Source organism: Panthera uncia, chromosome B4, assembly GCF_023721935.1.
Source record: "Panthera uncia isolate 11264 chromosome B4, Puncia_PCG_1.0, whole genome shotgun sequence".
NCBI lineage: Eukaryota > Metazoa > Chordata > Mammalia > Carnivora > Felidae > Panthera > Panthera uncia.
Window position 1 is genome coordinate 28,743,773 of NC_064809.1, and position 27,775 is coordinate 28,771,547.

The following is a 27,775-nucleotide window of genomic DNA, read 5'->3' on the forward strand; positions in this document are numbered from 1 at the left end:
AAACTAGGTCAGTGGAACAGAATAGAAAACCCAGAAATGAGTCCACAACTATATGGTCAACTGATCTTCAACAAAGCAAGAAAGAATATCCAATGGAAAAAAAATTCTCTTCAACAAGTGGTGTTGGGAAAACTGGACAGCAACACACAAAGAATGAAACTGGACCACTTTCTCACAACATAAACAAAACCAAATTCAAAATTGAATGTTTGGTTTTTTAACTCAATATTTACATTACATGAAAATAGTTTATATTTCCATTTTTAGGTCTTGGTTTTTTGCAATGTTTTATAGTTTTTAGAGAAAAGTTCTTGTAGTGTTTCATTAAATTTATCTGTAGGAGCTTCATTTTTTTGGATACTAGTGAAAATGAAATTAGAAAAATATTTTTCCAAGTTGGAAGACTTATTATATATCTGTAATAGTTAAGATAGGGAAAGAAAGACAAGTAAGCCAACTGAATAGCATTGAAGCCCCAAATCAGACATAATGCATTTAGGTATGTGATATGTAACAAAGGTGGCATTACAGATAAGTTGAGAAAACATGGGATTTTCAATAAGTGGTATTATGATAATTGATATGTATATGGGGAAAATAAAGTTGGAGCACTCCCTCATAGCATATTCGAAAATTAACTCCATGTCATTAAACACCTACATATGAAAGGCAAAAGTTTACATATTTTCTTGGATTATTTACAAGAATATCCTCATTACTGTGTGGTAAGAGAATGGCTTTTAATACTAGACATAAAAGTACCAGTCATAAGGGATAAATTTGATAAAATTGACTATGTTAAAATTAAAAATTTCTGTTTGTCAAGAGATACCATCAGGAAAATTTGAAATAAATCATAGTGGAAAAAGAGATTTTGATTACCTGAAACTGTTAAATGATTAGCATACAGAAGACATAAGGAATTGTTATAAATCCAGAAAAAAATGACAATTATCTTTTGGATAAGTAGGAATTTAACCAAATAATAAATCCAGATATCTAAGACCGAATAATCAAGGAATTGCAAACTAACCACCATGGGAAACTGTTTCATACCTCTCAAATTGTCAAAAATTAAAAAGTGTAACAATGTCATGTGTTAACAAGGGTATATACCAACAGGAACTCTTCATACACATAACTTTGAAAAGTAGCTTTTTTTTTTTTTTAACATTTATTTATTTTTGAGACAGAGAGAGACAGAGCATGAACGGGGGAGGGTCAGAGAGAGAGGGAGACACAGAATCCGAAACAGGGTCCAGGCTCTGAGCCGTCAGCACAGAGCCCAATGCGGGGCTCGAACTCACATACCGTGAGATCGTGACCTGAGCGAAGTCGGACGCTTAACCGACTGAGCCACCCAGGCGCCCCAAAGTAGCTTTTCTTTAATTAAGTTGCAGATGTGCATACCCTTAGACTCTTTTTTCATAGCCTTATTGATATATAATTGCATATAACATTGTATAAGTTTAAGGTAATCAAAATGATTTGATACACATATATTGCAAAATGCTTACTGCAATATGGGTAGTTTATTTATCCTGTATCTCTTATAATTACCATTTTGTTGTTGATGTTGTTTTGGTGAGAACATTAAAACTCTACTCTCATTGCAGCTTTCAAGTATACAATACAGTATTAACTCCTGTCAGCATGTTGTATATTTGATTCTCAGAACTTATTCATATTATAACTGAAAGTGTGTACCCTTTGACCAACATCTCCCCATTTCCCCCATGCCACAGCTCCTGGAAACCACCATTCTATTCTGTTTCTTTTTCAATATTTTATATTCCACATGTAAGAGAGATCATATAGTATTTGTTTTTCTCTTTCTGAATTATTTCAGTTAGCATAATGTCCTCAGGGTCCATCTGTGTTGTCACAAAGGGCATAATTTCCCTTTTTATGGCTGAATAATCTTCCATTGAATGTATATGTGTATGTACACACACACACACACACCCCTCACATTTTCTTCATTCATTCATCTGTCTATGGACTTCTAGATTGTTTCCATGTGTTGGCTATTGTAAGTAATGCTGCAGTGGGTGTGGGAGAGCAGATGTCTCTTTGAGACAGTGATTTCATTTTATTTGGATATATACCTAGAAGTAGGATGGCTAGATCATACAGTAGTTCTATTTTTAATTTTTTGAGGGACCTCCATACTGTCTTCCATTGTGGCTATGCCAGTTCACATTCCCACCAACAGTACACAGTGTTCTTTTTCTGCACACCTCACCAACAACTGTTACCTCTTGTCTTTTAGATAATAGACATTCTGACAGGTGTGAGATGATATCTTACTGTTGTTTTGATTTACATTTCCCTGATGATTTACATTACATTAATATTGTTGAGCACATTTTCAAGTACCTGTTACCATTTGTATGCCTTTGGAAAAATGTCCATCCAGGTATTCTGTCCATTTTTTATTGGATTAAAAAAACATATTTTGGATATTAACTTCTTACCAGATATATGGTTTGCAAACATTTTTCCCTTTCTATAGCATGCCTTTTCATTTTGTTGATGTTTTCCTTTGCTGTGCAGGAACTTTTTAGTTTGATGTAGTCCCACTTTTTCTTGTTTATTTATTTCACGATATTTTTCAACTCCAAAATTTCTATTTTTTAAATGACTTATATGTTTGTTGACTGTCTCATTTTTCTCTTGTATTATTTTATCTATATCATGAAATTGCTTATATGTGTTCTCTTGTAGCTCTATGAGCATCTTCAGAAAAATTATTTTGAGTTCTTTGTTGGTCAAGTCCTATATCTTTATTTATTTGGGGCCAATTACTGGGGATTTACTATATTCCTTTGGTGGAGTCATGTTTTCCTGATTCTTTGTGGTTCCTGTATTCTTGCACAGTTGTCTACACATTTGAAGAAGCAGTTAGCTGTTTTAGACTTCATGGACTGAATTCAGTAAGGAAAGATCTTCAACTGCAGGTGGGGGGATGCTGAAGAGTGTCATGACCCATGTCTAATGGTGTGGGGCAAATGAGGGGGCATGTGGCAGAACCAGGTCTCAAGTATTGCGATTTGCCAGCTCAAGCCATTTCAGCCCACAGCATCAACAATTTCATGGTCTTTGGCAAATATTACAGGGGTCTGCAGAGACTTCAGAGGCTCTTGAGGTCCTTAACATTGTTTCTAGGGTCAACTGCAAGGAACCAGAGCAATCAGTGATTTGGCCAGAGCTGGTGGTATACACAGTCTTGGCCAAGGGCCTCAGCAGGTGTGTGTGTAGTGGCAGTGGCCAGTTGTAAAAACATAGGTAGCAGTGGAGGCCAGGGAAGACATCCAGGGCTAAGCCAGTTGTGGGCACACAGATAGCTTGGGGAACCTGACTGTCTGTGTGCACTACTATGGCTTCTGGGTTTTTTATAGCCATACAGCAGTGGAGGCTGGTAATAGGCTAGGGGTCTGTGGATAAATAGTTGGCTAGGGGTCTGTGGATAAATAGATAAATAGCTACAGGTGAATGCAGTGGTGCAGGACAGTGACAGAAGACAGAGCCTCCTCTACAGAGGCCTGCAAACAGCTGCGAAGATTTGGCTATTGGCAGTGTTCTTCTATGACTGCATAGTCTCCCTCTGGGCATGTGCATGGCAGTAGAGGCTGGTGATGGGTTGAGTTGGAAGCATGCAGATGTACGAATGGAGGGGCTAGCCCTGAATGAGCGTATGGTGGTGGATGTTGGCCACGGGGATCTAGGCTGGTATTTTGCACTCCCATAGCCACACAGTCTTAGGTTTGCTGCTTGTGTGGTTCTTGGGCTCCAGTGGTGGTGGTAGTAGGTGTGTGTGGTGGGGACTGGGGGGAGACATTAGCCATTGCAAATACCTGTGGGACAAAATCCAGTGAAATTTGCGGGGTGTTCTCAGTGGCTGTGCTGGCCATTGGTTTCTTCAGTCATGAAAGCTGCTGTGGTCATCTGTGGAGCAGGTCACGGAACTACAGTCACTCACATCTGTGTGCTTATATTGGTAGGACCTGCTCTTTTTCCCTGTTCCTAGCTGTATTTATATGTCCCAGCTTTATCTGTCTCTGGGTGGGGTGAAACCTAAGCAGATCCTTTATGGAGTGGAGGAAATGCTAACCCAACTCTCTTTTTACACGCCAGGGGAATTCTTTCTATCTGGGAAATCCCAGTTTGGTGCTAAGTAATGATGGCTTGGGGGATAGGATGATGTAGGCAAAAAGAAGCTTTTATTCCTCTCATTTTAAAGCAGTTAATTTTTCTCAAGTTTTTTTGTTTCAGTGTGTGGCTAAAGTTTTTTAAGTGGACTCTGGAACTCTCCCTGAGTTGTTTTCATTCGTGGAAAACTTTTTAATGGTTGATCTTTGTGGAAGCATGGAAGCTGGGTCTCCTACTCTGCCATTTGATACATGTGAAAGAATTTTCATACCAAGTTTTTTTTTTTTGTAACAGCCCCCAAATTGAAGATCCTAAATATTTGTAGAGTAGGGTGGATAAACAAATTGTGGTTTATTTGTGGAGTGGAAAATCTTACCATAATGAAAAATTTTAAAATAGCTACTCAGAATACCATTAACTTTTGAAATGTGATATTGATTGAAAGAAGCAAGTCATAAACACAGGGAGTGCTTTCATTTGTTATAAATTAAAATCTGGGAAAATATGTTGGTTAAGGATATTAAAAAATATAGAAAAGATATAAAGATGAGAAAAAAAAATAGGATAGTAAGTTGAAGGAAAGGGTTGTGAATAGGGAGGGACACATAAAGAGCTTCTAGGATATTGGCAATCCCAGGTATCCAGTTGTTGATCTTGAGTGGTGGTTTGGTGGATGCTTGCTTTGTAATTATTCATTAAAATGTAAATATATTTTTATGTATGATTCAGTAAGCATGATTATAAAATATAAAATAATACTAAGGGGATTAATTTCTTTTTTTTTAAATATGAAATTTATTGTCAAATTGATTTCCATACAACACCCAGTGCTCATCCCAACAGGTGCCCTCCTCAATACCCATCACCCACCCCCCCTCCCTCCCACCCCCCATCAACCCTCAGTTTGTTCTCGGTTTTTAAGAGTCTCTTATGTTTTGGTTCCCTCCCTCTCTAACCTCTCTTTTTTTTTCCTTCCCCTCCCCCATGGTCTTCTGTTAAGTTTCTCAGGATCCACATAGGAGTGAAAACATATGGTATCTGTCTTTCTCTGTATGACTTATTTCACTTAGCATAACAGTCTCCAGTTCCATCCACGTTGCTACAAAAGGCCATATTTCATTCTTCTCATGGCCAAGCAGTACTCCATTGTGTATATAAACCACAATTTCTTTATCCATTCATCAGTTGATGGACATTTAGGTTCTTTCCATACTTTGTCTATTGCCAATAGTGCTGCTATAAACATTGGGGTGCATGTGCCCCTTAAATCAGAATTTTTGTATCCTTTGGATAAATACATAGTAGTGCAATTGCTAGGTCATAGGGTAGATCTATTTTAACTTTTTGAGGAAGCTCTATACTGTTTTCTACAGTGGCTGCACCAGTTTGCTTTCCTACCAGCACTATAGCATTCTATTTTATGGTTATGTATTAATTTATAATTCTCCCATAGATGTTCATATAGGTAATTCCTATATTTCTGTTTCTATAGGGAGTAACTCCTGTTAGCATATTTGTATAAACATAAACATGGAAACAACATGCATTTTTAGGACTGGCTAAATGAATTATGGTCCATTCATAACAATGGCTTTTAAATAGAAAAACTTTTTTAAAAATAAATATTTTTAAAAACTTTAAAAAATAGAATAGCATTTAAAAAGAATAGCTTTACATAAACTCTTAGAGACATTTTCCTTGAGATTTAAGGGTATACAAGATAAAAGCATTTTAATTTATATTTTACCCCATTTTTATAATCCATCTATGTACATGAATCCTAGATGCTATCTCTTAGAACTCATCCAAAGAGGAAAAAAACTATCCATTGATAAGTGATATGCATTAAATATTAATAATTTTTATCAATTCATTAATAAGATACAACAGCTTTTATAAAAGAGATAAAAGGGGTCCCCCTTCCTCCACAATATGCAGCTAAATCTCCTGTTACCATTTTAACTACCTCAAGCTTACCTCACAGGCCACCTTGTTAACCAGGGTACTCTTCTCAGGAAGAGGATCTTCACTGGAACATGTCAGTAAGACTTAGAAATGGAGGTGACTGGCTGGCTCAGTCAGTAGAGCATGCAACTCCTGATCTTGGGGTTGTGAGTCTAAGCCCCACGTTGGGTGTAGAGATTATTATTATTAACAATAAAAAAAACTAAAAAATAAAAGAAATGGGTTTCCTGATTTTTTTTTTTTTTTTGGTTTTCAAATTATTCATAATAAGAACTTGAAGAATAACAATTGGTTGATTACTCAAGCTATTCCACCTGGTAATGGAAACATACTATTACCATCCGTAGATTCTATGATACTGGGTAGAAATTCCTGGGTAGAAATTAGTAGAGTCACAGATGGGGGCCTGTCTTAGTTTGGACTGCTCTAACAAAATACCACAGATTGAGTGGCATAAACAACAGAAATTTATTTCTCACGATTCTGAAGGCTGAGAAGTCTGAGATCAGTGTTCCAGTATGGTTGAGTTCTGGTGAAAGCCTTCTTCCTGGTTTGCAGATGGCTCTTTTCTTGCTGTATCCTCAAATGATGGAAAAGTAGAGAAAGTAAGCAGACTCTGTTGCCTCTTATATCTCATATGCCTACTGATTTAATTACCTCTCAGAGGCCCCACCTCCAAGTCTCATCATATTGGAGATTAGAGTTTGAACAGATGAATATTGGCCCATAGCAGGGCCTATTCTCCCTCTTGTGAAGTGCGATGGAAATAACAGTTTGTGTTCTTTATAATCCTTTACCATATCCAGGGCATAATTTTACATCACACCCTATGCTATTAGCAAATTAACCTTAAAAAGTCATATGGTAGGGGCACCTGGGTGGCTCAGTCGGTTGAGCATCCAACTCTTGATTTTGGCTCAGGTCATGATCTCACAGTTCATGGGTTTCAGTCCCGTGTCGAGCTCTGTGCTGACAGTGTGGAGCCTGCTTGTGATTCTCTCTCCCTTTCTCTCTGCTCTTCCCCTGCTTGCACGCTATCTGTCTCTCTCAAATAAATAAAGTTAAAAAAGGTGATATGGTGTAATATTTTATGGAAACATTTTATGTTATTCTCCCTTGCCTAGAAAAAATTCTAAATTTGATTCTTCAAAAGTTAACTTCTTTCAGTATACCCTTTGAATATTTAAGGAGTATTGATCCTCCTAAAGCAGTTTCTGATTTACTTGTTTTCTTTGTATATTTGACTTAGTTGGTTCCCATGATATATGTTGCACATTTCTACTTTTCCTATCTTTACTTCTGATGTTTGCTTGTCTTCCTACTAATTAAGGTCTGTCCCTTCCTTAAGACTCAGCTGATTTCTGTCCTTCTCCTTTCTCTTCTCAGCTCCTAAACATTTATTATATTTCTCTATACCACTATTTTGATGTGTGGAATAGAAATAAATATAACTGATACTTAGGACTGTGGAATGCTTCCATATTATTTAACATTATCCGTGTATATTTATTTTATGTTTGGTTTATCTAGCAGCAAACTTAATGAAGGGACTGTCCTCTCTCATATGCTTTTTGTCACAAGATTGAAGAATCTTGTGTTATTACCCTGAGAGTTCATTGATTATATGGATTCTCATTATGCTGGTTTCTTTTTAAGTAGCGTTTTAGTTAAACTTTTGAGTTATTTGATTCAGGTGGAAAACTTAACAGGCTTGTTAGGGTCTTCCCATAGACCTTATTGATTTAGCAGCATCATCCAAAGCAGTTTTTTCTTAGAATCTTAGAGTCCTCTTCTATGCAATGTTATAAGGAGTTCACACACACATTGACCTCAATCCAATTTTGTCACTTAATAGATGCATAGTTTTGATCATAGCTTTAACCTCTCTGAGGCTCAATTTATTTATTTGAAAATGGTAAGAATATCTTCTTTTTTGGTTATTTTGAAGATTAAAAGAATGTAAAGTAGCAAAGTGACATATTGGGTATTTAATAAAATGGAAACTATTTTTATCGTAAGCATTTTGTTCTTTGGATACACATGTGACTTTGCTGTGTCTTCATGTTTGTCTAGTTCTCACACATATAGCAGTGAGTTATATCAGCGTAGAGGTATAAATTCGGCCATTTGTAATACCTTTGCATGTTTTCCCTTTTTTTCACAATAGAAACTGCTTGTTCACTGACTAACCGATTGAATGTCATGTTGAAAATGTTTGAAAAACAGTCACATATGTTGGAGAGGTAAGCTTTTAAAATAACTCCTTTTCCTAATTATGAAAATGAGTATACATTTATTTTAAAAAATTGGAAACAAGATTATTAAAAAAAGTTTGGTGTTCTTATATAAATTTTTATGATATGTATAATTTAAAAATTTTTAATTATAATCATGTAGAATTTCAAATTGTATAGCCACAATAGAAAACAGTGTGTCAGTTTCTAAAAAAAAAATTAAAGTACAATTACCCTATGATCCAGTAATTTCATTTCTAGATATATGCCCTGCAAAATTGAAATCAGGGTCTCAAAGATATTTATACACCCATGTTTACTGTAGCATTATTTACAATAGTAAAGGGTGGAAGCAACCCAAGTGTCCAACAGGTAAATAGATAAATAAAATGTGATATATACATACAATGGGATATTTTTTAGTCTTAAAAAGAAAGAAATTCTGACATATGGTACAACATGAATGAACCTTGAGGACATTATACTTAGTAAAATAACCCAGTCACAAGAAGGCAAAGTTACATGATTTCACGTATATGAGGAACCAGAAATAGTCACTGTGGATTACCTATAGTTCTTTCAGGTGGCTAAGATTATATTAGTTACAAAATTGGTATGTTGAAAAAGCATGTCTTGTAGAATGAAATCACAAAGAAATTTTTATTTGGACACTTTGGGTTCATTTATATTTGCTAATTGGGGCTCATTTTCCTCCTGCTCCTGGACAAAAACTGAGGTAGGACCACGACTTTTTTGATCACTTTTAACTAATAATTAATTTAAATTTAATTTAGAAACACTGTACAAATTGGGAAATTAAAATTCTATGTCAAGTATTACAGTCAATATTTTAATTTTTATTCAAAGTTAAGACTTTTCTCCCTTTCCCCTCACCCAGTATCCCAGCTGGTGCCTCCTGGGGGTTATGATTAGCTTTTCTTTTTCATTACCTCCTTTCTGACTAATTACAGTTTCTGTTCTCCATGTATTTGGGAAGGGAGGAAATAAAGGTAATGTATATAGGAAAAGTCTTACTTGACTGTCACTGCCTTCTTTTGCCATAATTACAGATAATACATACCAAATTTTCTAAGCATTCTTCTTATAGTGCCTCTCACTAGGCTTGAGATCAGGGCAAGCATATTCTCCTCTCAAAGAGGGTTTGGATATGGCTCAAGACACCCAATAGCTACCTGCAGAGAAATACCCTTTCTAAATCTTCTTTCCTAACCCTTTTATATTGTCTATATCAGTGAAAGGTTTTAGTGCACTTTCTTGGCTGCCAACTTTTTTAAGTGCAAATGGTCATCTGCCTCACCTATTACTATTACTGGGAGCTTAGGATCTCTGTAAATGCTTCCTTTAACAACTTGTTACAGTCACATCCTTGAAAATTCTGTTAAATATAGGGTGTGGCAAAAGTCTTAGCATAGTTTTAAACTTTAATAACTTCAGAACTATAATGATACAATTGTTCAAAAAACATTTTGAAATTTGATTATATATGTTTCTTTCACACTTATTTAAAAATTCTGAATAATAATTAAACTTTTTTTTCAGTTAAAGTTTTTTGTTTAGGTCAGCATTTTCCATATTCAGAGGGACTGCAACAAATTAATTTATTGTTCAAAGTTCACAAAACTAAGTATATTAAAGAAATGGAAATAATTAAACTTTCAAAGGTTTAATTTTTTTGTAAGTCTGTAGCATTTATATTTCTGAGGTCATTAAAGCTAAAACTATACTAAAACTTTTAGAACATTCTCTGTTGAACTTCTACCATGTGACTGAGTGCTTGGGACAAAATCCCAACTCAGATTAGTCCGAGCAAAAGACTTACTGAACCTCACAACAGCACTATGGCTCAATCTCAGAAACAGTTATAAACCAGAACTTGAACACTTTGAAGATACTGTTTTTTCCTCTTTACATGAGCTTCATTTTCTTCTAGTGCAGATCTCTTCTTTCTTTCTATTTTCTTTTTTGTTTATTTTTTGCCTATAGGTGGGAATCCATGATTGCTGGCAATTCCTAAGGTTTAGTCTTTCAGTCACTCTGAAAGATAGTATTTGGATTTTCCAAATCTAAAAGTCCTAGGTGAGAAAACCATTGGTGCAACTTGGAGACAGGTTCCTATTTCTGAACTGACCAATCAACTGTAGTTAAAGACTTATGGTCCTATGACCTCTCTCAGAAATTATATTGATTCAGAGGGGTATATTGATTCTGGTAGTTCCCAGAAAACGGAGGCGGGGGCTACTGAGATGCTCAGTGATGAGCATGTTAATATAGGATAACATAGGAAAAAGGAGTGTATTTCATTATTGTGTGTGAATTATACACTAGCATGACAGGGCAATTATCCTGGTATTTTGGGAAGCTAATAGACTTATTCTTCAGGGTCTGGTCACTTCACTATCTAGGTGTTGGTCTGTGGATATTGGGAAGTGGAAAAGCAAGCATAGACCCAGTGGACCTTGAAAAGTTCTTTCTTCAATTATGGGAAAAATTGGGATTCCAATTAGAGATTGGATAATAGGACGGTTTGTGAAGGCATAATACCTCTTTGGTGAACAGAGTGCTGAGAGCTGGTGTCCAGTGTTGCGGATGTCAACATTGGTGAGAACATTGCCCATCGCCAGGATCATGTGTGGTCCTGAAGGCAAATAGGCCCATTAAGAAATCCATCATGAGGTTTTCTTTCTAATGAGACATAGGGGTCAGAAGTAAGGGTAGTAGACTGTCTTGCTTTTCAAGCTGTAGCCCCGTACATGTATCACAGGTAGTTGTAATTATATCAAAGGAGGAGGAGTCATAGTGTCCAGGCAGGGCACTGGCAAGGTAAAAGTATCCATTTGGCCAAAACATAATGACAGCTTTTTTCTTCACACCTTCAAAAAACTGAATCTAATGTTGATTACAGCCCTAAATGTAAGAAAACAAAACCGTACATATAGGTAAGGCATTTTACTCTATCAAAATTAAAAACATCTTATTCAAAGGAATCAAAGTTAAAAGATAAGCAGTGAACTGTGAGAAAATATTTGTGCATGTACAATAGAGTGGAGTGATAATAGGAATATATAATTCTTAAAAAAGGCAAAAAACCCTAAAAAATAGGCAAAGCAGGGGCACCTGGGGTGGCTCAGTCGGTTAAGCCTTGGACTCTGGTTTCTGCTCATGGTTTCATGGGTTAGAGCCCCACATTGGACTCTGTGTTGATGGTGTGGAACTTGCTTGGGATTTTCTCTCTCTCCCTGTGTCTCTGCCCCTCCCCCACTCCTGGTGTCTCTCTCTTTCTCTCAAAATAAATAAACTTAAAAAAAGTAGGCAAAGCTTATAGATAATTTAAGGAAGAAACAAAACAAAGTGGCCAATAAATGTTTTAGGGGATACTCAGTCTGACTTGTGATTAATGAAATACAAAGCAAAACAGCAGTGATGTATTTTTTTTGCCATTGGTTTAACAACAAGTAAACATTTTCCTATAACAAATCTTGATGGAGATGTAGTACAATGAATACTTTTAAAAAATCAGTACAATAGGAATTGCCCATTTTCCAGGACAATTTAGCAAAATTTACTTAAAAAATAGAGTTTTAAATCTATCTTAGATAAAGGAATATGTTCAAGGAGACATATGTAAAAAGGAACTTATCATATGCTTGTGGCAATAGCAAAAAAATAGAATTCCAATTTTTGTTAGTAGGAGTATGGCCCAATAATCTATGATAAAAGGATTATATGAGAATACTATAAACAACTGTATGACAACAAATTAAATAACTTACATGATATGGACAAATTTCTAGAAGGATACAAACTAAATTGATTCAAGAAGAACTTGAAAATCTGAATGGAACTTTAACAATCGAAAAGAATTAATTAGTACTTAATTTAGTTTCCACCAAGAAATGCTCAAGCCAAAGGGCTTCAGTGGTGAATACTAGCAAATATTTAAAGAAGAATTAATACCATCCCTTCACAAGCTTTTCTAAAAAGTAGAAGAGGAGTTAACACTTAACTTATTTTGTGAGACAAGAATGTTATTATATTCTAATTACTAGAGTATTATTGTAACAGACAATACTATCACAAGAAAAGAAAACTGTAGACCAATATGTTGTGAATATGAATGCCAAAATTCTCAGCAAAACACTAGCAAATTGAATCCAGTATTATATAAAATGGATTACATACTACAAGCAAGTAGAATTTATCCCAGGAATGTAAAGTTGTTTTTTTTTTTTTTTTGTAAAGTTGGTTTTAAATGCAAATATCAATTAATGTAATACCCAATACTGATTGAATGAAGGAGAAAAAAGATCACATGATCAGCTTACTAGACAAAGTAAAAGCATTTGACAAAATCCAAGCATTTCATGATAGGAATACTTCACAAACTAGGAACAGAAGAGTGCTTCCTTAATCTGATCTAGGCTAACTACTACCAAAACCCATAGCTAACACTATACTTAATGGTGAAGGACTTAATAAATTCTAAGATCAGGAACAAGACAAGACATCTCACCATATCTATTCATCATTGTAGTACAAGTTCTATCCAGGGCAATTAGAGAAGACAAGGAGTGAAAGGTGTTCATATTGGGAAGGAAGAAGTAAAACTACTTCTTTTTGTAGATGTCATGATCTTGTGTATAGAAAATCTTAAGGGATCTGCTAAAAACGATTTGAAGAAACAAATGAATTCATCTTTTGCATTACACCAGATTCATAAATAAAAATCAATTGTATTTCTATATACTAACTGTTATGGGTTGAATTGCTCCCCCCGCCAAAATTATGTTGAAGCTCTAACTCCCAGCACCTCATATTGAATTAATTAATTAACTAATTAATTAATTTTTTAAGTTTATTTAGTTTTGAGAGAGAGACAGAGAGAGTTAGCAGGGGAGGGCCAGAGAGAGGGAGAGAGAGAATCCCAAGCAGGCTCCACACTATCAGCACAGAACCTGATGTGGAGCTGAAACTCACCAACTGTGAGATCATGACCTGAGCTGAAACCAAGAGTAGGACGCTCAACTGACTGAGCCACCAGGGTGCCCCTGAACTTATTTTTAAATAGGGTCATTGTAGATGTAATTAGTTAAGATGAGGTCATACTGGAGTAGGATGGGCCCTTAATCCAATATGACTGGTATCCTTGTAATAATTGGAGAAGACAATATAGAAAGAGGGAAGAAGTTATGGAGGCAGAGATTGGATTTGTGCTACTACAATCCGGAGAATACCAGGCACTACTAGGAGCTGAAAGAGGCAAACAAGGATTCTCCTCTAGAGGTTCTAGAAGGAGCATGGCCCTAACAACTGAATTTTAGATTTGTAGTCTCCAGAACTGTGAGAGCATAAAATATTTGTAGTTTTAAGTTACCCAGATTGTGATACTTTGTTACAGCAGCCCCAGGAATCTAATACACTAATGATGAACATTCCAAAAGTGAAATTAAAAAAAAATCCATTTAAAATACCACCAAAGACAACAAGAATGAATTTAACAAAAGAAGTGTAAGACTTGTGCACTGAAAACTACAAAACATCATTGAAAGAACTTAAAGAAGACCTAGTTAAATGGATAGACATTCCATTTTCATGGACTGTTAGACTTAATAATCTTAAAATGGTAGTGTTCCCCAAACTGATCTAGAGATTCAATGCAATCTCTTTCAAAATGCCAGCTTTCTTATTGCATGAACTGACAAGCTGATCCTAAAATTCATGTGGAAATACAAGGAATCCAGAAGAGCCAAAGAAATCTTAAGAAGAACAAAGTTGAAGGATTCACATTTAACTAATTTTAAAACTTAATACAGGGCTGTAGTAATCAAGACAATGTGGTATTGGCATAAAGTTATACCTACATACATCAATGGAATAAACTTGAATGTCCAGAAATAAACCCTTACATTTATGGTCAATTAATTTTTTAATAGTCTTTTAAAAATATTTTAATTTTAATTTTTTATTCAAGTATAATAAAAATACAGTGTTATATTTCAGGTGTACAATATGATGATTCAGTAATTCTATACATTACTCGGGGTACTCTTAATCCCCTTTATTTCAGCCATTTACCCACCCACCTCCTCTCTGGTAACCGCCAGTTTATTCTCTATATTTAGGGGTTTGTTTCTTGGTTTGTTTCTTTCTCTTTTTTTCCCTTTGTTTATTTTGTTTCTTAAATTCCACATGAGTAAAATCATATGGTATCTGTCTTTGACTTTCACTTAACACTGTACCTTCTAGATCCATGTTGTTGCAAATGGCAGGATTTCATTCTTTATATGGCTGAATAATCCACTGTATGTGTGTATATGTACATATACAAATGTCTTCTTTATCAAATTATCTATTGATGGAGACTTTGCTACTTCCATAGTTTGGCTATTGTAAATAATGCTGGAATAAATATAGGGGTGCATCTACTATTCAAATTAGTATTTGTGTATTCTTTGGTTAAATACCCAGTAGTGTAATTACTGGATTGTAAGATAGCTCTATTTTTAATTTTTTGAGGAATCTCCGTACTGTTTTCCACAGTGGCTACATCAGCTTGCATTCCACCCAAAGTACACAAGGGTTTTTTTTTTTTTTCTCTACATCCTCATCAGCACTTGTTATTTCTTGTGTTTTTGATTTTAGCCATTCTAACAGATGTGAGGTGATATCTAATCGTGGTTTTGATTTCCATTTCCCTGATGATTAGTGATGTTGAACATCTTTTCATGTGTCAGTTTTCTATGCTTATGTCTTTGGAAAAATGTCATTCATGTACTTTGCCCATTTTAAAATCAGATTATATATTTTTGGGTGTTGACTTGTATAAGTTCTTTATATATTTTGAATATTAATCCTTTATTGGATATATCATTTGTGGAAAGGATAGTCTTTTTAATAATTGGTACTTGGGCAACTGGATATCTATATGCAAAAGAGCCTTTTAGAAGAAACACAGGAATAAATCTTTGTGATGTTGAGTAATGTAATGGTTTTTTAAATAGGACACCAAAAGTACAACCAACAAAAGAGAAGAAAATAGATAAGTTGACTTTCATAAAATTAAAAACCTTTGTACTGCAAATGATACATTAAGCATATGAAAAGACAACACCTAGAATGTGAAAACTATTCACAAATCATATATTTGATAAGGAACTTGTATCCAGAGTATATAAATAATTCTTATACCTGCATAATAAGAAGATAAATAACACAATTTAAAAATGGACAAATAATCTGAAAAGACATTTTCTGAAGCAAGATATACTAATGGCCGATAAGCACATGAAGTGATGCTGAACATCATTAGCCTTTAGGGAATTTCAAATAAAAATTACAATGATATACCACTTCACATCGATTAGGATGGCTGTAATAAAAAAAGATGACAATAACAATTGTTGGCAAGGATTTAGAGAAATTGGGACCCTTATACGTTGCTGGTGGGAATTGAAGTGGTGTGTCTGCTATGGAAACCAGTTTGTCAGTTCCTTAAAATGTTAAATACAATGTCAATATATGACCCAGCAATTCTGTTCCTAGGTTTATACCTGAGAGATGGAAAACCTATGTACAAGCAAAAACTTGTACATGGATGTTCATAGTAGCATTATTCATAATAGCCCCAAAGTGGAAATAATCTAAATGCCTATATGGATTATGGATAAATCAAATGTGTACAATGGAATAATATTTGGCAGTACCAAGGAACTTGGTACTGATATATGCTACAACATGGATGAATCTTGAAAACAGTACACTAAGTGTAATAAACCAGTTCCAAAAGACCACATATAATTTTATTTGTATGAAATATCCAGAATAGGCAAATCTATAGATATAGGAAATAGATTAGTGCCTGCCAGGTTTGGGGACAGTGTTGGGAAGAATAGGGAGTGACTGCTAATTGGTACAGGGTTTCTTTTTGAGGTAATCAAAATGTTCTAAAATTAAATAGTGGTAATAGTTGCTCAACTTGGTGAATATATGAAAAACCATTGAGTTGTATACTTTAAATGAGTGAATTGTATGGTATGTTAATTATATCTTAAAGCTTTATACAATTTGGATTATAATAAGTAACTCATTTGTCCAAAATAAAAATCTATAGTTTACCCATACCTTGGAACAGTTTTTGGCAAACTTCAGCCCATGAGTCAAATCTAGCCAAGTCCTTTCATTTTCCTATCATTTATGCCTGGTTTTGCAGAGTTGGGCAGTGGTGACAGTTCATCTGGCCTGTAAAGTCTAAAACATTTACTATCTGGCTCTTTATAGAAAAAGTTTGCTAAATCCTGCTATGGAATAAGAAGTGGTACTTAAAAGGAGTGAGATACATCTATGTTTACCAATATAAATAGATCTCAGACATTGTGTGAAGTGAAAATAATAAGTTTAGGACAATATATACATTGCTGTAATTTACATGAAAAAGAAAACAAGGCAGTCACCCAACCCACTAACAAAAATTATAGAATCAAATAGATATATGTAGTATTATATAAATGTATTGAACAGGTTCTGAAAAGATACACAGAAATCTAATAATATCTCTAGAGAGAGCACTGGATTTTTGGAATAATGGTCAAAGTGTATTCTAACATTATTTATATTATTTTTAATTTTTTCAAAGAAAATATATAAGTATGTTACATAAATAAAAATATGAATGTAAAATGATAATACATTACAGATATTTTTGGTTTGTTTTTCAGAGCTATGAATGATCAAGGTTTGTTAGAGGATGTAAGTATAGCACTCTCAGTTTGAAATTGCACTCTGCCTGTGAAAATATTAGAGTCTAGAAATTGTCAGGATGCATAATCTTCAATAAAGGTTTAGTGCTTCCTCAGTTTATTCAAGAAATTTCTATGTATATGTGAGCTGGAAAGCTTTGTCTTTTTTTATTTTACTAGACCTTATTGTCACTCAAAAACACTTCATCTCTAAAATATTGAACTATAATACCCCATGTTCTTCTACATTTCCATTTATTGTTACTTCTAGCTCCTTTGCCTCTTTCAGCCCCAATTGTAGTTCATTATGCAGATTAATATCAATGGTTCATTATTTCATGAGTTCATGGAGACTTTCTTACTTTAATAATTAAGTGCCCAAATAGCTTCTCTGTGATGAAACATATGATTTTCTTTTTAAAAAAATATTTATTTATTTTTGAGAGGGAGGGGAAGAGAGAGAGAGAGAGTCATTGTCATTTGGAGAGAGAGAGACAGAGAATCCAAAGCAGGCTCTGCATTGTCAGCACAGAGTCTAACATGGGGCTCGAACTCAGGGACAGTGAGATTATGACCTGAGCTGAAGTCTGGCACTCAACCTACTGAGCCACCCAGGTGCCCCTGTATGATTTTCATTATTACTAAAATTATATTCTTTGTTTTTAGAAATACAAAGAAATGCAAAGTAATTTCCAAGTGTTACTAGAGGAGAAATTGGTGCTGGAAAATGAACTACAAAAGTTGAAGACTACAGAGGTTAGTTCAATTTTAGTGTCTGAAAATGGAAGAATACCTAAAAAGCCTTATTTTTGTAGGACAGACATCAAAGATATATTTAAATGTTTTATAACACATTTTTGATATTAATTATAGATAATAGCTATGCTGTGAAAGTAAAATAATGCTATTTTCTAAATTACCAAATTAGCTATTAAAACCAGATACTATGAAAAACAGACATAAAATTTAAACATTCCACAAGACATTTCTAGGCCAAATATTTATTTATTAAAATATCAACAAATTAGATTTTTCAAATATATTTTATTTTTTAAAGGTTTTTAAAAATTCTAGTTATTTAACATAAAGTATATTAGTTAAGCTGTACAATTTAGTGATTTAACCCTTACATGCAACACCTGGTGCTGATCACAAGTGCGCTCAGTCCTCATCACCTATTTAACTTGTCCTGTACGCACCTCCTCTTTGGTAACCATCAATTTGTTCTTTATAGTTAAGAGTCTGTTTCTTAGTTTTCCTCTCTCTGTTTTAACCCATGATCCTTTGTTTTGTTTCTTAAGTTCCACATATGAGTGAAATCCTATGGTATTTTTCTTTCTCTGACTGACTTATTTTGCTTAGCACTATACTGTCTTGTTGCAAATGGCAAGAATTCATTCTTTTTTAATGGCTGAGTAATATTGCACTGTATATATCTATATCTATATATCTATATCTATATCTATATCTATCTATCTATATCTATCTATATCATCTATATATCTATCTAGATATGGATATAGATATAGATATACATATAGATATGCTATATATAGATATGGGGTGTGTGTGTATATATATATATATATGTATATATATGTGTATGCATATGTATATGTATATATATGCATATATATATATATATATGCACACACACGCACACACACACACCCCATATCTTGCTTATTCATTCATCAGTCAGTGGACATTTGAGCTCTTTCCATAATTTGGCTCTTGGTTGATGATAGAGGTGCATGTATCCCTTTGAATTCCTATTTTTGTATTCTCTGGATAAATATCTAGTAGTGTAAATAGTGGATCATAGGGTAGTTTTATTTTTAACTTTTGAGGAACCTCCATGCTGTTTTCCAGAGTGGTTGCACCAGTTTGCATTCCCACCAACAATGCAAGAGGGTTCCCCTTTCTCTGCATCCTCACCAACACCTGTTGTTTCTTATGTTGTTAATTTTAGCCATTCTGACAGATATGAGGTGGTACCTCATTGTAATTTTGATTTGTATTTCCCTGATGATGAGGGATGTTGAGCATCTTTTCATGTGTCTGTTGGCCATCTGGATGTCTTCTTTGGAAAATGTCTATGTCTTCTGCCCATTTTTTAACTGGATTATTTATTTTGGGTATTGAGTTTTATAAGTTCTTTATACATTTTGGCTACTAAGCCTTTATCAGGTATGTCATTTGCAAATATTTTGTTCCATTCTGTAAATTGCCTTTTAGTTTTGTTGATTGTCTCCATCACTGTGCAGAAGCTTTTTATCTTGATGAAGGCCCAGTAGTTTATTTTTGTTTTTGTTTCTGTTGTCTCAGGTGATGTGTGTACTAAGACCTTGCTATGGGTGAGGTCAAGGAGGTTCCTGCTTGTGTCTCCTCCAAGACTTTGTTTCCTTTCTCATATTTAGATCTTTCATCCATTTTGAATTTTTGTGTATAGTGTAAGAAAGTGATCCAGTTTCATTCTTCTGCATGTCACTGTTCAGTTTTCCCAACACCATTAGTTTTCTCCTCTAGGATTTTGATGGTTTCCTGTCTCACATTTAGGTCTTTCATCCATTTTCAATTTATTTTTGTGTATGGTGTAAGAAAGTGGTCCATTCTTCCAGCACCATTTGCGGAGGAGACTATCTTTTTTCCCATTGATTATTCTTTTCTGCTTTGTCAAAGATTAGTTGACCATACAGTTGTGGGTCCATTGTGGGTTTTCTATTCTGTTCCATTGATCTATGTGTCTGTTTTTGTGCCAGTACCATAATGTCTTGATGATTACAGCTTTGTAGTACAGCTTTAAGCCTGGAATTGTGATGCCTCCCACTTTGCTTTTTCTTTCTTTCTTTTCTTTTTTTCTCTTTGCAACATTACTTTGGATGGTTGGGGTCTTTTGTGGTTCCATACAAATTTTTGAATTGTTTGTTTTAGCACTGTGAAAAATGTTGTTGGTACTTTGATAGGGATTGCATTAAATGTGTAGATTGCTTTGGATAGTATGGACATTTTAACAATGTTTGTTCTTCCAATGCATGAGCATGGAATATTTTTTCATTTCTTTGTGTCTTCAGTTTCTTTCACAAGTGTTCCTTAATTTTCAGAGTACAGATCTTTTGCTTCTTTGCTTAGGTTTATTAATGGGTATCTAATGGGTTTTGGTGCAATTGTAAATGGGATCAATTTCTCAATTTCTGTTTCTGTTGCTTCATTACCGGTGTACAGAAATGCAACTGATTTCTGTACATTGATTTTGTATCCTGCAACTTTGCTGAATTCATGTATTAGTTATAGCAATTTTTTGGTGGAGTCTTTCAGGTTTTCTGCATAGAGTATCATGTCATCTGCTAAGAGTGGAAGTTTGACTTCTTCCTAGCCAATTCGGATGCCTTTTCTTCTTTATGAAAATGAGGCGAGGACATCCAGTACTATGTTGAACAGTGTTGAGAGTGGACATCCCTGTCATGTTCCTGAACTTAGGGGGAAATCTCTCAGTTTTTCCCCATTGAGATGATATTAGTGGTGGGTCTTTCATATATAGCCTTTATGATGTTGAAGTATGTTCCTTCTATCCCTACTTTCTTGAGGGCTTTTATCAAGAATAGATTCTTTATTTTGTCAAATGCTTTTTCTGCATCTATTGAGAAGATTATATGGTTCTTATCCTTTCTCTTATTAATGTGATGTATCATGTTGATTGATTTACAAATATTGAACCAACCCTGCAGCCCTGGAATAAATCCCACTTGATCATGGTGAATGATGCTTTGTATGTGCTGTTGTATTTGATTTACTAGTATCTTTTTGAGAATTTTTGCATCTGTGTTCAGCAGAGATATTGGCCTGTAATTCTCCTTTTCAGTGGGGTCTTTGCATGGTTTTGGAATGAAGGTAGCGCCTGCCTAATATAATGAGTTTGGAAGTTTGCCTTCCGTTTCTATTTTTTGGAACAGTTTGAGAAAAATAGGTATTAACTCTTTAACTGTTTGATAGAATTCCCCTGGGAAGCCATCTGGCCCTGGACTCTTGTTCGTTGGGAGATTTTTGATTACTAATTCAATTTCTTTGCTGGTTATGGGTCTTTTCAAATTTTATATTTCTTCCTGTTTCAGTTTTGGTAGTTTATATGTTTCTAGGAATTTTATCCATTTTCTTCCAGATTGCCTAATTTGTTGGCATATAATTTTTCATAATCTCTTTTAATTGTTTGTACTTCTGTGGTGTTTGGTCATGATGTCTCTTTCTTTTGAGGTTTTATTTATTTGGGTCCTTTCTCCCCCCCTCCCTCTCTCTCTCTCTCGCTTTTTAATAAGTCTGCCTAGGGATTTATTGATTTTGTTAATTCTTTCAAAGAACTAGCTCCTAGTTTTGTTGATCTGTTCTAATGTTTTTTTTTAAATTCCTATTTCATTTATTTCTGCTCTAATCTTTATTATTTACCTTTTTCTGTTTGTTTTAGGCTTTATTTACTGCTCTTTTTCCAGCTCCTTTAGGTGTAAGGTTAGATTGTGTATTTGAGACTTTTCTTGCTTTTTGGGTAAGGGCTGTATTGCTATATTCTCCCCTGTTATGACCACCTTTGCTGCATCCCAGAGGTTTTGGACTGTTGTATTTTCATTTTCATTGCTTCCATGCATTTTTTAATTTCTTCTTTAATGTTTTATTTTTTTTGAGAGAGAGAGATAGATAGGGAGGTAGTGAGCGAGCTGGAGCAGGGGAGGGGCAGAGAGAGATGGGGCAGAATATTTGAAGTGGGCTCTGTGCTGACAGCAGAGAGCCTGATGTAGGGCTCAAACTCATGAACCATAAGATCATGACCTGAGCTGAAGTTGGGTGCTTAACTGACTGAGCCTCCTGGCACCCCTATTTCTTCTTTAATTTCCTGGTTAGCCCATTCATTCTTTAGTAGAATGTTCTTCAACCTCCATGTGTTTGTGGTCTTTCCAAAATTTTTCCTGTGGTTGATATCAAGTTTCATAGCATTGTGCAGTCTGAAGATACCCATGGTAGGATCTCAATATTTTGTACTGGTTGAGGGCTGATATGTGACCCAGTATGTGATCAATTCTGGAGAATGTTCTGTGTACACTTTAAAAGAATTTGTATTCTTCTGCTTTAGGATCAAATACTCTGAATATATTTTTTAAGTCTATCTTGTCCAGTATGCCATTCAAAGCCATTGTTTCCTTGTTGATATTCTGCTTACATGATCTGTCTATTGTTGTAAGTGTGTTGTTAAAGTCCCCTACTATTCTTGTATTATTATAAATGAGTTTCTTTAAGTGTTTTTTTACTAATATATTTGGCTGATTTCAAGTTGGGAGCATAAGTATTTAAAATTGGTATATATTTTTGTTGGGTAGACTCCTTTATTATAATGTAGTGCCCTTCTTCATCTCTTATTACAGTCTTTGGTTTAAAATTGAGTTTGATATAAGTATGGCTACTCCACCTGTCTTTTGAAATCCATTAGCAAGAAAAATGGTTCTCTGTACCCTCACTTGCAATCTGGAAATGTCTTTGGTTCTAAAATGAGCCTCTTGTAAGCAGCATATTGATAGGTATTATTTTTGTATCCATTCTTATACCTTATGTCTTTGATTGGAGCATTTAGTCCATTTGCATTCAGTCATTATTGGTAGGTATGAATTTAGTGCCATTGTATTACCTGTAAAGTCAGTGTTCCTATAGATTGTCTCTGTTCCTTTCTAGTCTTTGTTGCTTTTGGTCTCTCTTTCCTACTCAAAGAGTCCCTTTTAACATTTCATGTAGAGCTGGTTTAGCGTTCACAAAACTCCTTTAGTTTTTGCTTGTCTTGGAAAATCTTTATCTCTCCTTTTATTCTGAATGACAGCCTTGCTGTATAAAGTATAAATGTTTCAGATTTTTATGCTATTTTAATTGCTATCTTTTAAAAATATTTTTAAACTGTCATTAGAGAAGTGTAATAAATTTTGTTTACTTAATTTTGTATCCAAAGTATATGTGACTAATAATAGCCTAAATTTTCTTGCTTTCCAATTGTAATACTATTTCTTTTTCTTGCCTGGCTAAACTGGCAAAGACCTCTAGAATGATATTGAATAGACATGATGAGAGTAGGTATTTTCATTTGTTCCTGATTTTAAAAGGAAATATTCTTGTTTCTATGGTCATTCTGCCTGCTCTTTCTTTCTCTTTCAATATTGTTTATCAGGTTAAAATATTTTTCTTCTTTTCATAATTTGCTAAATATTTTTTTTATGCTCCATAAAATTCTTTCAGCCTCTGCCTACTTCCCAATTCTGAAACCACTTCTACATTTTTAGTTATATGTTACAATAGCACCACACTTCCAGGTAACAAAATCTTTATTACTTTTTAACTTGCTGCTCAATTGCTTGCTTTATAGTAAAGGGTTTACAGTCTTGTTTTAAAACTTTACTTAAGAACCTTTAAGACTGTACTTAAGAACCTTAAGATAATGTGCTTTGTCCTTTTCCAGCCTGAGTACCACTATTTTCATACATTTTACTACCTATGGTATAAGCTGCACAACACATTGTTATTAGTTTAGCTGTAAATTATTACCTTTTAAAGAGATTTAAATAATAAGGAAAACAGTCTTTATATTTACTTACTCATTTAATTATCATTTATGTTGGTCTTTAATTTGTATATTTCCTTATTTCTGTCTAGTGTCATTTTTCTTGTGCTTAAAGGATTCTTCATAATTTTTGTTATTGTTGTTCAAGTCTGCAGCTGATTCATTCTTTCAACTTTTTGAATTCTGAAAAAACTTTTTTCTTTTGTATTCAGTTTTAAAACATATTTTCTCTGGACAAAGAATTCTAGGTTGGCTGGTTCTTTTCTTCTAGTACTTTAAAGAGTTTCTTTTTTATCTTCTGGCTTGCATTGTTTCTGAAAAGTCTGCTGTCCACTTTATTTTATATATAATCTACTTTCCTCCTCTGCTTTTAAGATTTTATCTTCATCATTGCTTATAATTTTATTATCATATGTCTTAGAACTAGTTTTCCTTATATTTTTTGTGGGTTTGTGAGCATAAAGTTTTGTCAAATTTGAAAGTAAAATTTGTCCGTTGTTTCTTCAAATATTTATTTTCTTTGCTCACTTCTTCTCTCCATTATGTACTGAAATTACAAGTATATTTGTCCACTTGAAGTTTTCTCACAAGTAACTGATGATCTGTTCATTACTTTTAGTCTTTTTTCCTTTCATTTTTAAAGTATTTTTGATGGCCAATGTATATTAGATTTTTCTGTATAAGAAATATATCCCCAAACTCATATTTAAACTAGAAAGTTACCTGGAGACCTTAAGAATTCCATTGCAATTCATTATTATACTGGTTTTTTCATATTTTATGAGGATTATTACACTTTGTGTTTAACTTGTGAGAACTTTGCCACTATAGTGAAGTTGTATCTTTTGGGAGTTGTTGTATAAAACAGGAAATAAACACCTAATGCCTTAATAGGTCTCTATTATTAAGCTCATCTACAAATTTCAGTAATCTAATTGTTACTTTTTTTCTCAACTTTCTTGTATAAAATAATCTATTACTACATAGTCATTCAATAATACTTTAAAATATGTGGTTAGTTCTGCTGTAATATTTGTTTTGAAATGCAAATTTGTTCTACCACAAACAATTTGAACATAATATGAATTTTACATGTGTTTATGCACAAATTCATCTGCTAAAAGTACTAGGTAAAAGGAGAAAGCAGACTCTGCACACTGTGTTCATTCACCATGTTTGTAGTGTACCACACCAGTCCACATCTGTCATTACAACTTTTTATGTGATTTCAGATCATCCTTCTTCCTAAACTACACTATAACAATTTGCAACCTATTCGATGATCACTTCCACAAACACACCTCATGTCTTTCTCAAAATAAAGAACTATATTTCTCATACTATGTGTTTCTCAAATCATCTAACTTTGTAAAATGGAACTGTTTTTATTAGGTTTCTATTTTTAAAAAATGTATCATTGACAATGTTTGTTGCATGCTGGGCACCTTACCTCATTTCTCTCATATATCCTGCAGTTTTTAGTGCATGAGTTTTCATAGATGATTTTCAGGAAGATATGTATATATTAGAGAAGACCTGGCTGTAATTTGTCAGGGGAATTTACTTCTTTTGATATGTATTAACTTATATACAACTTACATTCAGTAGAGTACCATAACAAGCATTCTGATTGTATCCTTAATTTTGTTGTGCTTCTTTTTAGATAATTTTTCTTGAGACATAGTATAGTGATTCTCAAAGTAAAATGGAAATCTTAGTAATGCATATTATCTTTTATTTCCCTCTAATTATTGTCTCATTAACTGTTTGTTTCTGGCTTATGTAAAATTACACAGAAAGCAAAGTCTACATATGATCGAACAAAGAAAACTATAAAAATGGAGAAGAAAAAAGACAAAAGAAAATCTGAGGATACAGAAGAGTAAGATATAAAGCTACATGTTTATATTTTTTCCTTGTTAATTTACATTTTCATTTTATACAAACAATTTGAGGTCATATAAACATAACTTTTAACAGGTTTCTAAAAAATGTAACACTACGTAATACCATAGTTTTATAAGCAGACCAGGATATGACGGAGGAAGAGGGCTGGGAAAGGAAGAACAAAGAACTAAAGGTAGGTTAGGAGAATGAACCAGATAGTCAGGAATAAGTAAACAGAGTTAAATCTGTAAATCATTTTAGGGACAGAGGATTTACATTATTTCCTTGATGGTTTAGCTAGTGATTTGTGATTTGTATATTAACTCCTCAGTCTGGGCTATTCTTTTTTTTTTTCTTGATTATACTTATTTTGTGAAAGGAATGATCTATTTTTTATGCATGTGGATTATTGTAAAGTGGCCTTTTTAAGTGAATATCTCTTTAATAATATAAAATTTTTTTTTGCATTTTGAATTTGCTTTAGTCAAACCCTAATATGGGGTGCCTGGGTGGCTCAGTTGGTTAAGTGTCCCACTTCCGCTCAGGTCATGATCTCACGGTTCATGAGTTTGAGCCCTGCATCGAATTCTGTGTTGACAACTGAGAGCCTGGAGCCTGCTTCATATTTGGTGTCTCCCTCTCTCTCTGCCCCTCCCTCATTCATGCTCTGTCTCTCTTTCTCTCTCAAAAATAAATAAACATTTAAAAACCCCTAATATAAATACATAATTTTAAAAAGGAACTGTGAATTCAATCTTTATAGAGTTTTATAAATTCTGAAAAGAAATTCATTGGATAAGTAGCCTTGACCTTTGTCTCAGAGAGGAAAAGATGACTACTTTCTTTCTTTTTTTTTCTTTTGCTCATTTGTTTTGTTTCTTTAATTCCACATATGAGTAAAATCATATGGTATTTGTCTTTCTCTGAATGGCTTAGTTCACTTAGCATAATACTAAGCTCCACCCACATTGTTGCAAATGGCAAGATTTCATTCCTTTTTTTTTAATTTATTCAACATAGATTTATTGAGAGCTTGTTTTGTGGAAGCACTGCTGTAGGTCCTGGGATATATTAGGTACCAAAATATCAGTTTTTTCATCTTCTTAAACAATAGAACATTGCCATGATTTTAATGACTAACTTCTGGATAAAGGAGGACCCATATCAAAAAGGAAAAATCCCCTCTTGATGCTCTGAGGTCCGGTTTAAATTCCCAAAAGGCAGGGTGCCTGGGTGGCTCAGTCAGTTAGGCAATGAACTTCAGCTCAAGTCATGGTCTCAAACTACTTTGTGAATTTGAGCCCCGCTGTCAGCACAGAGCCTGCTTTGGATCCTTTGTCTCCCTCTCTCTCTCATCCCCTCCCCTGCTCACACTCTTTCTCTCTCTCAAAAATAAATAAACATTAAAAAAAATAATTTCCCAAAGACAATTGTCAGCTTGCAGTTATGGTCCAGGCTAGCCAGCCCCTAAAGCTAACTTCTCGTGGAAAATCAACATGTTGAGTCTATTTAGAAAAAGTTGTGGGAACAAAGATATAGCATTTCCAATCCTCTGACTCATGAATACAAAATTATAACCTCTTTGTTTCTATTTGTAACCTCCAAAAAATCTAATCTAGCTAATTCCATAGAATTAGACATTACAAGATTTGAAACGGATATGTTTCAAGATTTTCCTGGTTGTTTCTAATTTAAATCCTATCAATTTAAGATTTCCCCAGCCCTACCTCCATCCTTCCTTGATTGCATCTAAATGTACAGGTACTTGTCTGATATCATGGCATTGAAAACAGGTGTCATGTTATAGATTGAGCTCTCTCCCTGCTGTATTCCTCTGAGTTGTTTGATCCTCTAGTTTTCTGGTTATCTCCTGGTGCCACTATCAGTTTTTTTTTGAACCTAATACTTAATATTATTTTTTAAACTTTACATCCAAATTAGTTAGCATATAGTGCAATAATGATTTCAGGAGTAGATTCTTTAATGCCCCTTACCTTAATGCCCAACGCTCTACACCCCCTCTAGTATCCTTCCCACACCCCCTCTAGTATCCTTCTGTTTGTTCTGCATATTTATAAGTCTCTTATGCTTTGCCCCCTCCCTGTTTTTATATTATTTTTGTTTTCCTTCCCTTATGTTCATCTGTTTTGTCTCTTAAAGTCCTCATATGAGTGAAGTCGTATGATTTTTGTCCTTCT

General features: G+C 34.2%; 1 protein-coding gene across 3 annotated transcripts in view; it reads left to right on the forward strand.

Annotated features, from left to right (window-relative positions):
• The window catches only part of LOC125918683 (coiled-coil domain-containing protein 7-like), a 140,508-nt gene that overhangs the window by 67,359 nt on the left and 45,374 nt on the right, over positions 1 to 27,775 (forward strand). For all 3 annotated transcript variants that reach the window (XM_049624803.1, XM_049624801.1, XM_049624802.1), the window contains 4 exons: positions 8,285 to 8,360; positions 17,084 to 17,114; positions 17,771 to 17,860; positions 25,487 to 25,572. In XM_049624803.1, the coding sequence (XP_049480760.1) occupies positions 8,285 to 8,360; positions 17,084 to 17,114; positions 17,771 to 17,860; positions 25,487 to 25,572 (283 nt within the window). The remainder of the gene's footprint in view (positions 1 to 8,284; positions 8,361 to 17,083; positions 17,115 to 17,770; positions 17,861 to 25,486; positions 25,573 to 27,775) is intronic.